Source organism: Sinocyclocheilus rhinocerous, unplaced genomic scaffold, assembly GCF_001515625.1.
Source record: "Sinocyclocheilus rhinocerous isolate Xijiao unplaced genomic scaffold, SAMN03320098_v1.1 scaffold682, whole genome shotgun sequence".
Classification (NCBI taxonomy): domain Eukaryota; kingdom Metazoa; phylum Chordata; class Actinopteri; order Cypriniformes; family Cyprinidae; genus Sinocyclocheilus; species Sinocyclocheilus rhinocerous.
In genome coordinates this window covers 1,528,723-1,544,104 of record NW_015642528.1, presented here as the reverse complement: position 1 = coordinate 1,544,104, position 15,382 = coordinate 1,528,723, and the positions used below count along the sequence as shown (strand labels likewise).

Sequence of the window (15,382 nt, the reverse complement as noted above, 5' to 3'; positions counted from 1 at the left end):
TGCACTGTGCTCACATTTATTTGTGCATTAAATTACAAAAAAAAAAAATACATATCCACTTGTGCCTTATATTGTGATCTCGAATTGCAGAATACATTTTAGTACATGCATTTGAGAGACGTTCTTGTGTGCTGCCTGCGTATACATGCACAGTTTGCAGCTTTAATTGCCTTTTTGGTAATTTCATGACTTTCGCTGATGACAGAACTAGGTATGTATGCTCATAGTTTCTTGTGCAGGTTATTTATGATGAAGTAATATAGAGCGTGCACCACATATTTGCGTACTGTTGGAAGAGTGTGCGCCTTGAGCACAGTAAAACGGCTGATGGGACAGGAAAGTGTGTTTTGCTGACATATAGTCTATCAACATCTCATCAGACAAGAAATGCATTTATTAAGATGTGGAACCACCGTATCTCTTTATGACCACATCAAACGGGAGAATTTTCAGACGCACACTTCAGCTTCACCTCAGCATCAGGCACGAGTCAAACGAGCGCGGAAAAGCTACAGCAGCCAAATGAGCTTCAGTAGAACAAATGTGTGCGTCTGAAAATTCTCCCGTTTGATGTGGTCATAAAGAGATACGGTGGTTCCACATCTTAATAAATGCATTTCTTGTCAAAAAAAGGAACAAAAACTGCAGTTTTGAATGGGGTGGCCAAAGGGGTGGCCAAGCTTTCGTCAGTGGTGGCCGCGGCCACCCCCTGGCTCCGCCCCTGCTTATTGTATACAAAAGGAGGGAAACGTCTCTGGTTACTGTCCTAACCTCGGTTCCCTGAGAGATGGCAACGAGACATGGCAATTACAAATAAAAAATACATATCAGCTTGTGCCTTATATTGTGATCTCGAATTGCAGAATACATTTTAGTACATGCATTTGAGAGACGTTCTTGTGTGCTGCCTGCGTATACATGCACAGTTTGCAGCTTTAATTGCCTTTTTGGTAATTTCATGACTTTCGCTGATGACAGAACTAGGTATGTATGCTCATAGTTTCTTGTGCAGGTTATTTATGATGAAGTAATATAGAGCGTGCACCACATATTTGCGTACTGTTGGAAGAGTGTGCGCCTTGAGCACAGTAAAACGGCTGATGGGACAGGAAAGTGTGTTTTGCTGACATATAGTCTATCAACATCTCATCAGACAAGAAATGCATTTATTAAGATGTGGAACCACCGTATCTCTTTATGACCACATCAAACGGGAGAATTTCCAAGGCGGCAGAGGGGGGGGGCCCCCCCGCCGTTATATAATGCGCCGTATTGGCGGCATAAGCTCAGAATCTTCCGACTGAACCAACAGCACAGCAGACCTGAGCAGTGAACACGGCGGCCTACGCCATGTCTAGTTCCTGTCTCTCAGGGAACCGAGGTTACGACAGTAACCGGAGAAATTCCCTCTCGAGAACGGTCTCTCGACATGGCGTTAACGCCTTGGCGACGGTATAGAACAATGCCGTGGAAGCAGCAAAGTAAAAAGGCTCAGCCTTGGCAGAGCTAACATGAACAGTTCTTGCAAGACACTAAAATTAAACCCCAACCAATCAAATACGACCCTGCGACATGCCTCAAGGGTATTGGATGTAGATTCCCACTTAGGGATCCAATCAGGTTACTCAGAATCCATGTCCGATGGCAGGTCTCTTATTGAGAGAGAGATGCAGCGCCGTCGCCCTACAAAGGCTAAGACATTATAGTCATATCAAACGCATGCATACAAGTATGTAATATAACAGTGCAATGAAGCATGTGAGCGGCAAGGCCGGGCACAATACTAACAACAATATACACACATAGAAAACAGCCACATCCGGGGCGCCACAGTCTGAATATGACGATGGCCCCGCCCCCGATCCCCCAACACGACCTAGTCGAAACCACCAGCACAGTCAAACGGCTAGTGGTTGCAGATAGAACCATGGGTCATACTCACCGACAGGACCTGTGAGGCTAATGACCACACGTCCAAATTGTAGAATCTGGCAAAGGTATTCTGCGAAGACCATCCAGCCACCATACAAATATCTTTGATAGAAATGCCCTTAGTCCACACCCACGAGGAGGCAACCGCCCTCGTCGAATGGGCTCTGACACCAATAGGACATTCCATTCCCTGGCTAGAATATGCCAAGGCAATAGCGTCGACCACCCAATGTGATAGCCGTTGTTTGGAGACAGGCTGCCCTCTGGTGCTGCCTCCGAAGCATACAAACAGCTGCTCAGATTGCCAAAACTGAGCCGTGCGGTCGATGTAAACTCGCAAAGCCCGCACCGGACACAACACCTGATTCGGGGCGGCATCCGATGAAGTCTCCGACTCTGGAGTGAAAGCAGAAAGCACCACCACTTGCGCTCTGAACGGTGTCGAGAGCGATTTAGGCACGTAGCCCAATCTTGGCTTGAGCATGACGTTACAATCACCTGGTCCAAACTGCATGCAGTCCGCATTCACAGAGAGCGCTTGCAAATCCCCCACGCGCTTGACCGAAGCAAGGGCGAGCAGCAGCGCAGTTTTAAGCAAGAGCTCCCTCAAGTCGACAGTCTGAAGTGACTCGAAGGGTGGGAGGGCTAGCACCCCCAGCACCAGAGCTAGAACCCAGGATGGCACTGTAGGAGGGCAAGAGGGTCTTAGTCTTCTCGAACCTCTCAAAAATCTGATCACTAGATCGTGTTTTCCCACTGAGCGCCCGTGGATAGCAAGGCTGAGATAGCTGCAACATAAACCTTGAGAGTGGAGGGCATACTGCCGCCGTCCATTCGTTGTTGCAAAAAATTCAGAATGTCAGACATGGGGTAGTTTTCCGGGTCCCGACCATTCGATTCACACCATCTCTCAAACACTGCCCATTTACAGGCGTACAGGCGTCTCGTAGAAGGGGCTCGCGCCTCTGTAATCGCGTCCATCACGCGGCGAGACAACAAGGCCGGGTTTACCGGTTCCCACACACCATCCACACCTGAAGTTTCCACCATTCGGGGTTGGGGTGCCATACCGAGCCGTCCGCCTGAGACAGGAGATCCCATCTCAGTGAGATCGGCCACGTTGGAGCCGTTAGTATTTCCAGCAGATCGGGAAACCAATACCTGTTTGGCCAGTACGGAGCGACTAATAACACTGACGCCTTCTCCTCTCTGATTTTGTGCAGCACTTGTGACAAAATCTTCAGCGGGGGGAACACATACAGACGGGCATTCGGCCACGGCATCGTGAGTGCATCCCTGCCTAGGGGAGAGCGTGACAGAGAGAAGAACAGAGGCCAATGCCTGTTCTCCTCTGTCGCAAACAAGTCTACCTCCGCTTTCCCGAACCGTTCCCAGATCAGCCTCACTGTCCCGGGGTTCGGTCTCCATTCTCTGTGAGGAATCCCATCCCTCGATAGCATATCCGCGCCGCTGTTCAGGCAGCCCGGAACATGCGCTGCTCAAATGGAGAGCAGATGGTGATCGGCCCACAGCAAAAGGCGTGCTACCTGTCTGTAAAGGGCTCTCGAGTGTACTCCGCCCTGGCGGTTTATGTAAAAATAATCCCGCATCCAGGACACCACAGTCTGAACATGACGATGGTACGATACCACCGACATGTTGTCCGTGCGAATCAACACGTGATGCCCCCGGACTTGCGTGAGGAAACTCCGAAGAGCCAAAAAGACCGCTCTCAGTTCGAGGCGATTTATGTGCCACGTTCTCTCCGACTCTGTCCAGTAGCCCGAGGCCGGTACGCAGTCGCAATGAGCTCCCCAGCCCATCGTCGACGCGTCTGTCGTGACCATTTTCCGCCGCGTGGCCAGACCCATCTGGGCGCTGCGTTGGTACAGGTCGGGGTTCCGCCATGGTTTCAGCGCGTTCAAGCACCACAACGAGGGACCACAACGCGGGCATGGCCCGTTTTCCACGCCCTTCTCGGTACTTGTGTTTTCAGCAATATCTGGATGGGGCGCATATAGAGTAGACCGAGGTGACACATCATCGCGGCCGCCGCCATCCGTCCCAAGAGCTTCTGATACTCCTTCAGTGCCACGGGACGGCCCAGCCTGAATGCATTCAGAGCGGACATTAAATCTCGTATGCGCTCCTGACTCAGACACGCTCTCATCGACATTGAGTCCAACTGCACCCCCAGATTCATGATTGACTGGCTGGGGTGTAACACGCTTTTTTGTTTGTTCACACAGAGTCCTAAACTCTCCAGGTGAAGTAACAGAGCGCGTTTGTGGCTGCATCCTCCGAATAGGCCAAGACCAGCCAATTGTCCAAATAATTCAATATGCATATTCCGCTCGCTCTCAGAGGCTCTCGTTTCCGCATCCACACATTTCGTAAATGTACGTGGCTCCAGCGCTAGCCCGAACGGCATCACCGTGAACTGATACGCTATGCCTTCGAACGCAAATCTCAGAAAGCACCTGTGACGAGGGGCGATCTGGATATGAAAATATGCGTCCTTCAGGTCCACCGAAATAAACCAATCTCTGGGTGAGTATCAGCTTTAGAGTTGTCATTTTGAAAGAGCGTTTGTGTAATGCACGGTTGATGGGTCTCAGGTCTAAGATTGGATGGAGACCACCATCTTTCTTTGGAACGACAAAGTACCGGCTGTAAAACCCGCTCTCTCTCTCGCTCGGCGGGACCACTTCTATCACGCGTTTTGCGAGAAGATGGAGAATTTCTTGCCTCAGCACGGGCTCGTTGTGTGCCGGAACTGTCGACATGACCACGCCATTGAACCGGGGTGGTCTGCGCCAAAACTGAAGCATGTAGCCGTTCTCTATTACATTCCACAACCAGTCCGAAATGCCCGGAATTCCTCGGAGCGGCAGCTCGGCGGCCCGAGTGAAGGAACCATGAATCCAGCTTGCTCTTAGCTGGTTCGTCGGGGGATTCCCACTCTAGACCGAGATCGCTCACGGCCCTGGTGAGAATCCGGACGAGCTCATCCTGGAACGCGTCATGTCCCTCCACTTCAGAGCGCTCCTCTGGAGTGAGGGGCCCGAGTGACGCCGTTAGGGACATCACCTCGTCAAGATCGTCGTCGTCCCCCACCACACCGAACGAGATAATCTCCGAAGCGCCAGGGGCGGGTCGAAGACTCTCTTCCGCAAAGCACACTGGAGAGCGGGGGGGTGAATCGCGCCTTTCTGCGCGGTCACCCACATGCAGCTGTCGTCCCACCAGCGGCTCGCTGGCGGCGGTGGAACGTTGCAGAGAGAAATCACAGAGGGCGATGTTCCTCCGGGCCCTAAGCACCCGCACTGAGAATTCCTCGCAGTGCGGGCAGCCCGACCCGGTGAGTGAATCTTTTCCCGAAACAGTCAGAGGAAAGCCTCAGTGCTTCATGAGGCTTAATTTGCCCATCACTAGCATTCATAATAAAACGTGCCTCACACGGCTCCGGGGGGTGAATAAAGGCCTCCTGTAGTGAATCCATGTGTTTTTGTAAGAAAAATATCCAGATTTCAAACGTAATAAACACTTTTCTCTCACTTCCAGTATCTCTTACAAAAACGCATGGATTCGCTACAGGAGGCCTTTATTCACCCCCCGGATCCGGGTGAGGCACGTTTTATTATGGATGCGTGCGCTTTATTTGACGACTTGTGGACTGTTCAACTGCAACACCCACTGACTGCAATGATAGAGCTTGGAATAGCCAGGACAATTTTTAATATAACTGAATTCGTCTGAAAGAAGAAAGTCATATACACCTAGGATGCTTCGAGGGTGAGTAAAACACAGGCTAATTTTCATTTTTGGGTGAACTAACTAAGGTCTTTCCAGCTAGACTTGTTTCCTCCTACTACTGACCATGGCGAATATTTAGCCAAAGCTGTCAAACTAGTTTTGTTCAAATGGACCCACATTGGAAGCTGGAAGTGTTTTGTTAAAAAACATTTTTTTCGAAGCCTGTGTTATGTAAAAAGAAAATCTTTTTAATATACGGTATGAATTTTAATGTCTATCTTCTCTTTGATTGTAAATTATTATAAAGTTGACTATAAGGCTGGAATACACACTACATTATTCTTTAAATTGGAACAGATTTTCAAATGCTAGGCGACTTTGTAAATGATTATAAAGGAAAAAACAGGCATCATATACCAAACGACTGGGGATCGCACACTACCAGCGTTAAGCCAATCATTGATAGCATACTTTGCATTAACCAGTACAGACTACAAATAATGGCAAAAATCTGCATTCCAGTGTATTCAAGCCTCTAGGAAGGTTTATCTGTTCTTAAGGTTTTCTAGGTCAAATGACATAACTTCCTGAATTCCAAAAAAATGCTTATAATTACAAAAATTGTGGTAATATTTTAAATTAAATATGGCATATTGTGTAGGAATCCTTTAACGTAAAACAAAATATGAAGCAAAACTTAATGTTATTGTGAGGCACTTACTATAGAAGTGAATGAAAACGCTGTAGTTTGCAAAAAGAATGCTGTTTCTGCATATTCATCTTCCTGTAGAATTTACTTTGTTCAGTCAAACACATCTGGCTGTACTTGTACTGTTATCATCACACTTAGTACTAATGTTTGAATCTATGAATTTTCAAAATATAATACAATTGGTGTATATGTATATTTGACAATATCACGTCTCTCTCTCTCTTGCATGCGTCTGAGAGAGATGTCACCAAGTCTGCGGTTTTCCCATGGAATTGGGATATTTTTACACTGTTGGGGGGTGTAAACATGGGGGGGACCCCCCATGACAACAGTGTGAAAAATGTCCGGGGGACCACCACAGAATGCAATTGGGATGGTTATGAGTAGCAATTGTGCTGGTTTTGTTACCCAGACCTGTCTGTCATGTCTGCATTCAAGCTGACTCAAATTCAGCTGTCTGCAAGCAAGCAACATTGGTTGCTTTAGTGGTCTTACCACAAAAGATATAATCAGCTCAGTATGCTGATGCCAGTAACACTCACCACATTTCCGTAAGGTTTAGAAATTTTCTATCCTCTAAAAAAAATTTGTATATAATTTCTAATAGCATAGATTACCATATGGCTGTGTAAATGTTTATTGGTTGATATATTACAGCCACACTCTTGCTCTTCTTCTGCTTCTGACACCTTCATGGGATGTCATCTTTTCATTTTCTGCACTTTAAAACATTCGTCACAATAATCTTAAATATTCTTGTCACTAATCCTTCAGTTAAACCTGCGCTAAATATAATTGTATTCTCATTGTGTTCTCCACATTGGAAAAAAGAAAACACAAATTAAAACAATTTACATAAAAAGAGATCAAGAATTACATTAATTATTAGTATTTATTTGACATTTATATGAAATAAGATCAAATATTTAAAATATTGCTAGTTTGCTATACTAGTTTGTAAATAAGGCAACCTGAAATCTTAAAAAGAAGTTATATTTATAATCAGAAAACCAATTTTATAAACATATTTAATACAGCTTAATATCTATATACATCTGAACAAATGACTGAACATACAACAGATTTAAAAACCGGGGTTCAACAAATATTGGATTTAAAAAGAAGTTATATTTATAATCAGAAAACCAATTTTATAAACATATTTAATACAGCTTAATAACTATATACATCTGAACAAATGACTGAACATACAACAGATTTAAAAACCGGGGTTCAACAAATATTGGATTTTTTTTTTTTTGAGCCTGCAAATGAATAGAAAATTGTGATAAAATAAAGAAGAAATATTTTTATACACTGTTTGTGTGCTGTACTGATTGCACTACACTTTTCTTCCTTTTATGTGCTTTTAATATATAATTTTTCATTTCAGCTAATTTATTTATTTTAATCGTGATTTTTATTTTCTTTTTAATGATTATGATTTTTCTTTTTTATGATTACAGATTGTTTTAATCTTCTTTAAAGCACTTTGAATTTCCATTGTATGAAATGTGCTAACAATCAACTTTCCTTGACTTGCCTATATTATTTAACATATTCTAAATCACTCATCAAAAAAGCTCATTTGTTTTTATACACTGTTTGTGTGCTGTATTGCTTGCACTACACTTTTCTTCCTTTTATGTGCTTTTAATATATAATTTTTCATTTCAGCTAATTTATTTATTTTAATCGTGATTTTTATTTTCTTTTTAATGATTATGATTTTTCTTTTTTATGATTTTTCTTTTTTCTTTTTTTCTTCTTTAAAGCACTTTGAATTTCCATTGTATGAAATGTGCTAACAATCAACTTTCCTTGACTTGCCTATATTATTTAACATATTCTAAATCACTCATCAAAAAAGCTCATTTGTATAACTGCATTTGTACAAACAGTCAGATGTTCTTGCTTCTCTAAGCTCAGTTTTTGGAACATAATGCAACATACAATCATTTTTTTAGAGTCCATATGCTAGAGGTTGACATAACCAATCAATTTATATATTTCATAAAAACATAAAACAGTCCTCAAATTTTGCCTTGATTAGACCATGATATTACATCTAGGCACATCACTTGAGTCACTTGAGTCACTTGAGGCTTAACCAACACATCTGGTCAACATCGGTTGGAGTATGTGCTGATGAGCAGCCCACCACCTACAATCAGCAGAACACCGGCCACCCATCCTACATAGATGGAGGCTCCCAGCTCTCCTTTTCTCCCTGATATTGCTTGAGGATTATAGAAGTCCACGATGATAACATACGCCGACCAGCTGACAGCAATAAGGCACATTACACCTGCAACTATAAAGACTGCACCAGCTGCTATTCCAGTGTTAGTCTTTTTGAGCCGCTCTTCTCTGTAAAAGTTGGTGCAATCGGCTCCAACAACGAACAGTCCAATGGCAACCACACTGACAGCGATAGAGGCACAGATCAATGCTCGTGCTGCCTGGAGATCTTGAGTCAGAGCCAGAATGGAGTCATACACTTTGCACTGCATGTGAGAGGTGCTCTGCAGGATGCAGTTCATCCACAAGCCTTCCCAGAAAACTTGTGCTGTCACGATGTTTGCTCCCACGAAGGCTGTCACTTTCCACATAGGCAATGCACACACCAGGATAATACCGCATAAGCCCAACACAGCCAGACATACAGCCAAGATTTGTCGTCTCCTCATCTTTTACGCAACAAAGGCGATTCATCTGCAATTAAAGGGAGGAAAACGTTGAAGTTGTAAGAGCGAATGACTATTGACAAAGTGAATGCTCTTCCTTGTTGTGCCTCAGGTATTGGTATTTGAACAAAGAGAAAGCAAAGCAAGGGGAGGACACCCGTATAGAGTTTCCTGTTCAACTTGATTCTTCTACTCAGTATGTCCACGGATTCATGGAAAAAGTACACAATTCAATTATTTTAAGCAATAGCTAGCCTAAATTGAAAATACTGAAATTGACATGGTTTTACTAAAGCGATGGTTCATCCAAAATGAAAACTCATGTTGTGTCCCAAATTATATCTAAACACTATGCACCCAACAGTCTAGTGTAGTATGAATTATACAAGGTTATTTTGTCATCCAACATCAGTAACACCTCCCCCTCCAATATGTAATTAAAGCTGTGACATTTGAGTGCATAAAGTGTCCAACATTATACACTTTGTTTTTTCAATAAATTAAGTGCATCATCCAGGCAATTAAAGTGCTCCTTTTCTTTTTGGAATTTTCAGTATGAACACACTATTCACACTATTTATACTAAAAATGACTTAGAGACTATGCCCCAAAAATGGAAGAAAATGAGGTGACAAACAAAAGTTTATTATTCGTATGTTTGGTTCATCATGATAATCTTCACAAATTAACTTTTGAAGCCTAAATGCAATCACCAGAAGTAAAAACCTAAATGAAGGCTGTACAATGTTTACAATGAGGCTGTGAAAGTAGATCAGTGATCCTATTCAGTGCGATGATGAATAATGTCTCCGACTACCTCTGTAGTCTCATTTAGCCACATTTGAGTGCATAAAGTGTCCAACATTATACACTTTGTTTTTTCAATAAATTAAGTGCATCATCCAGGCAATTAAAGTGCTCCTTTTCTTTTTGGAATTTTCAGTATGAACACACTATTCACACTATTTATACTAAAAATGACTTAGAGACTATGCCCCAAAAATGGAAGAAAATGAGGTGACAAACAAAAGTTTATTATTCGTATGTTTGGTTCATCATGATAATCTTCACAAATTAACTTTTGAAGCCTAAATGCAATCACCAGAAGTAAAAACCTAAATGAAGGCTGTAAACAAACCACACCAAGGTTGCATTACTTGAACATCACCACTTTACACGCTTCCACAAATGTTTTCCCAGAAGGTTTGAGTTAGAATAGTTTACAATGAGGCTGTGAAAGTAGATCAGTTTTCCTATTCAGTGCGATGATGAATAATGTCTCCGACTACCTCTGTAGTCTCATTTAGCCACTTGTTAGCAACCGCCTTTGTTTTAAAGACAACTGAAAGCTTAACAAAAACACACGAGTGGGTACTGATGTATAGAATAAAACTGGAAAACTCTTAAGTTGTTAACCACAGTCTTATTTCAGGCATTTAACCAAAAACCCACTGACTTCAGGACAATGGAACTGGAGGTGCAAAATGCTAACTAATTTCTTGGTTTTTGCCTACAAAAATACATCACCCTTCTATTCACTGATCATCTTCATTTGCCCTGCAGCTATGGCTATATGGTGCAGGTTTCACATCATGACATTTGATGTTATTAATATCAAACCTCTGGGCTGCCTGCATAAACTGCTTTGACTAGTCTTAAAAATGTAGTCATCTAATTTTTCTTTAAAACTGGTCATAACTTTTTAAAGTGAGTTACAAAAAGGTAGATTGGTAATTTGGATCTTAAAAAAAAAAAAAGACTGGTTCCTGCACCAAGTGCCATATCGGATTTGAGATGAGGCTCTTATCTAAAGCAACTCACAAATGAGGAAAATATTTCACTATATAAGCCAACAATTTTGCATTTTGGCATTTGTCGGTACTGTAACAAATCTGGCTATACGACTTCAGAAAACGCTGCCTTGTTTACTTATGGTTGAATTTATTTGAGAATCAGTAGATCTTATTGTTGCTCTCAACAGGAGCAATAATTGCCTTTTCCTTCCACCACCCATATAGGCCTACAGAATGTTACTGCTGCATTTGGAGCTTGATATGGGCAAACAGCCATATGCATATTTGTAATGGATTGGAAGTTTGGTACCAAAAAAAACCAAAAAAACCTTGAGTGTATATGCACTCTCAAACAAATACTATGGCACTATCTTTTCAAAAAGTAAACTTCTGTTCCTTACTTGCCACTAAAACAGTGAAATGCCTGCTTTCCTCTTTTACATCACCTACACACACACACGAGTCCGGTGAGAGAAAACAAAGTTGTGGAACTCCAGTAAGTAAGGTTGTCAAGGCTATTTTATTCACTTAAACAGTGATTATTTTTTTAATACATGATGCCAATGTATTTTTCGATGAGTCAGCTATGTTAGCAATAATAACATTACCTGCTTGACTGAAAAGGTTGCCAGGTGTTCACAACAAAACCAGCCCAATTGCTATTTAAAACTGGGCCAAACTAACCGCGTTTCGAGGGGGGTCCCCCGGTAAAAATCTAACGCAACGCGTAAAAAGACAGTGTAAGTCATTATAATCTGTATATATTTTTGGATGCAACAAATGCCTCGTTTATATTGGGTTTTAATGTTTTTGCCTCATCGCTCCGGCGGACAGGGCATCACAGTATGGTAAGGGGCGTAACATTTCCGTCACACGCTTGAGGTATTCGGCCAATCACAACGCACTGGATAGCTGGCCAATCACAGCACACCTCGCTTTTCAGACCGATGAGCTTTGTAAAAATCGACACGTTTCAGAAAGGCGGGGCATAGAGGACAAACAATAATGTACAGTAGCCTATGTGGAAAATAATGTTTTTTCAACCTTAAACCGCATAAACACTTCATTACATCAAATACACAAAATAATGTTCTTTTTAGCATCATATGACCACTTTAAAAACAACCCGCGGCAACCGTGAAGTAGCTTAATTCTACGGGAAAACCGCGGACTTGGCAACACTGTGACGGTAATGTCTACAAGGGACACGACCACAACAGCTTAAAGTTGTCTAATTTGGCATGGTCTCCCTGCTACACTAATAGTAGTAAGCCATTCCTCTATGTATACATGTTCTTACAAGTACAATTTTAGCTGGATTATTTGTGTCCCCTTCAAAAATTGCTCTTGAAATTTGTTTATTGCCCCGCCCCCTCAACTGTTAGACGAAATTTACGCCCCGAACACCTTTTAAAAGCGTACGCGCCCCAGTATGCTTTTGTAGTTTGTCCCGTGAACCAGACCGCAAATAACGGAAGCTCAAAGACACTTAAATTGAATTTACTACAATTGTTTAAGGTAAGTGGCTGCAATCAAGTTCAGCTACATTTAAATAAACCATTTAAGCTAAATTTTAATGTAGCTAAAATAAACGGTTTGCAACCACTTAACCTAAAAAACAAACAAAAAAATTCAGTGCAGAACCAAACTGTTTGAGGAGGTTACGCTATATAAAAATGAATTAGACAAATGTAAGACAAACATGATTTATTAAATTAAAATAGTCACGCAAGACCAGGAAGTAAAAAAAAAGTTCAAATCTCTTCCTTCACAAACAGGAGAATTAATTTCGGTCCAGACTGTCTGGGTCTCACACATAGGCTCCTGGAGCAGACCTCGGAGCGGAGTATTTCACGGAATAACCACGACCGTCCCTCTTTGGGCACTGGCAACAGAGAAGCGCACCCCCGATGATAAGCAGGCCAGACGCGCCCCAGCCGATGAACAGCGACGCCCCCAGCTCCCGCTTCTGAGCCTCAGAGAGAACGGGGTTGTAGAAGTCTCTGATGACGGTGTGTGCGCACCAGCAGACCGGGATCAGACACAGAACGCCCCCCACCAGGAAGAAGACGCCGGCCGCGACCCCCACTTTAGCCTTCGCGTCCCGTTCGTCAATGCAGTTGGTGCACTTGCCTCCAGCGACGGCCAGGAGAACTCCCAAGAAGGTCACGAGAATGGAGATGATAACAAGCGCTCGAGCTGCCTGGAGATCTTGGGGCAGCGCCAGCATGGAGTCGTAGACCTTGCACTGCATCTGACCCGTGCTCTGCTGCACGCAGTTCATCCAGAGGCCTTCCCAGAAGATCTGTGCGGTCACGATGTTGGTGCCAATAAACGCCGTCACCTTCCACATGGGGAGCGCGCAGATAATGATGTCTCCCAACCAGCCGATGACCGCGAGGGCAATGGCCAAAATCTGAATTCCAGCAGATGCCATTATGTTTTTGTTAGTGTACAAAGTAGCAAACTCTAATATATGAATCGCCGATAAAGTTATTTATAGTGGCTTTTTAGAGGTGTGGTTTGTAATGTGATTTGATGCAGCTGGTCAGGATTTCCCGCTCTTTACTCCTAATTAATTTCAGACATAAGGCTGTCTCAATTAACAAACTAAGGACATAATCATATCATTCGCAGGTGGCACATGTCATGTCCCCCTCAATTTTTTCGAAATTCTATCTTATCCCAATCACTTTTTGAAAGTGATATGGAATATATATGATATGGATATGGATGCCTATATATATATGGAAATTATATCCTTTTAACAAACCACAACACAAAACACACTTAAGTCACACGTTGAGTTTTATGAATCATTTTCTGAAAAGCTTCATGGAAATTTCATCATCTCATTATTGCCAGATTTGTATAGTCTATTTTAAACATATTCTTATAGTTGTGATCTTTTAATAATTAAAATAACATTTTATTATCAAAAAACGTATTATTATTATAGTTAAAACAATATTTTTTCTCCTTTGTTGAAGTGAAAAAGAAAAAAAAAGGAGTTTGACATTTTATAGATTTTTTTTTTCCATCACTTCAACACAGCATAAAGCCTAATCAAACAAAATAGGCTAATTTAAAATGTTTGACTTTCAAAAAAATAAAAGCATCCTCATGTGTTTGCCTGTAAACACTAAAGTGAACTTTGGAATTTGAAATGCTTTTAACACTTTATTTCTTAAGATTTTCTAATTGCAAAACATTGAAACACGTTATAAGTGCTATCACAGAAACAAACAAACGTTTAAAAATGCATACAAAAAAAATAAATAAAATTAAAAACACCAAGAGAAAAAATATAAACCCAGGAATACATTTAAAAAAAAAAAACATTAAGACACGGAAGTGTCTCATGCCATTAAGTCAGCCTCGGGCCCATATGCAAAAAATGTGTACGCCACACTTTGCAAATCCAAATGATGTATACTCTTACCTTTATGAGGAAAAATTATGGCGTATTTTAAGTTTCCAGTCTTATTCAGAAAAAAAAAATGCAAGTGATTGCGCTGGCGCCTCCATGTCCTGCAAAGCGTAGACTTCTGTAGATAGAACCCTTTTTGTTTTCTAAAAAAAAAGGCCCAAAATGTGCACAGCTTTCAAAAGAAACATCACACAATGTAAATAATTTGTCACAGAATAAGAATATGTGAATAACTAAAAAATGTCAGATAGAACCTTATAATTCCAAAGCGATGAAACATAAAATGTTCCAGTCATGTTTCTAAATTAACTTAATAAAGAAACGGAACGAAACGAAATATAACCACTTTGCCATTAAAAACCAAAACTGGACTATTTTTTATGGTTGCAATGGCAGCTGTGTAAAGGGGAAGAGAGAGAGAGAGAGAGAGAGAGAGAGAGAGAGAGAGAGAGAAGGACTCAGGTCGGACTCGGGTGGAGAATGTTGGACAAGGGCCGAGCCCGTGCATGGCTCTAGTTTCGTGCCCTTGTTTCAATTAAAAGTTCCCCCTCGGCTCGGCGGGCCCCCCAATCTGCCCGGGCCCATATGCACCTGCATATCCAGACGCTAAGCCCCTGGCTCATGCATCAGGTGTGTAGCATCTTTGTTTGGATCGTGATTTAATTGCAGTGGTTGCCTCTCATTTTAAATGGAGATCTTTTTAAGGCCAGTTTGCTTGTTACAGAGCGAATAAACAATAAGTAAACTTGCATAAAAAAAATCAGCAACCAGTATCGGGAATCAGCCAATTGCGAATACTGTAATATTACTGTAAAACAACAAAAAAAATTATTTACAGTGTAAGTGAATTTACTGAAAGGATTCAAGGAAATTTCATATCTCTATTGCAAAATTGTTCTCAGTATAGTTTGGCTGTGGTCTGAACACATTCTTAGTTGTGATCTCTTTATAACTAAAATGAAATTGTATTATCAAAGAAAATGTATTATTATCATCATCATCATAATTTTTTCTCCCTCTTTGGGGGTGAAAAAGCAGAACAGAAACAGAGTTTAGCTTTTTTTTTTTTACT

General features: G+C 41.9%; 2 protein-coding genes across 2 annotated transcripts; both read right to left on the bottom strand.

Annotated features, from left to right (window-relative positions):
* Positions 1-8,523: 8,523 nt before the first annotated feature.
* cldn28 (claudin 28) lies at positions 8,524-9,090 on the bottom strand. The gene has a single exon (XM_016573151.1). The coding sequence runs from the start codon at positions 9,088-9,090 to the stop codon at positions 8,524-8,526; it is 567 nt and encodes a 188-aa protein (XP_016428637.1).
* Positions 9,091-12,586: 3,496 nt separating this feature from the next.
* On the bottom strand, positions 12,587-13,364 carry LOC107756145 (claudin-like protein ZF-A89). The gene has a single exon (XM_016573150.1). It carries the CDS (start codon positions 13,315-13,317, stop codon positions 12,691-12,693), a length of 627 nt encoding a protein of 208 aa, XP_016428636.1. The 5' UTR covers positions 13,318-13,364; the 3' UTR covers positions 12,587-12,690.
* Positions 13,365-15,382: the final 2,018 nt, after the last annotated feature.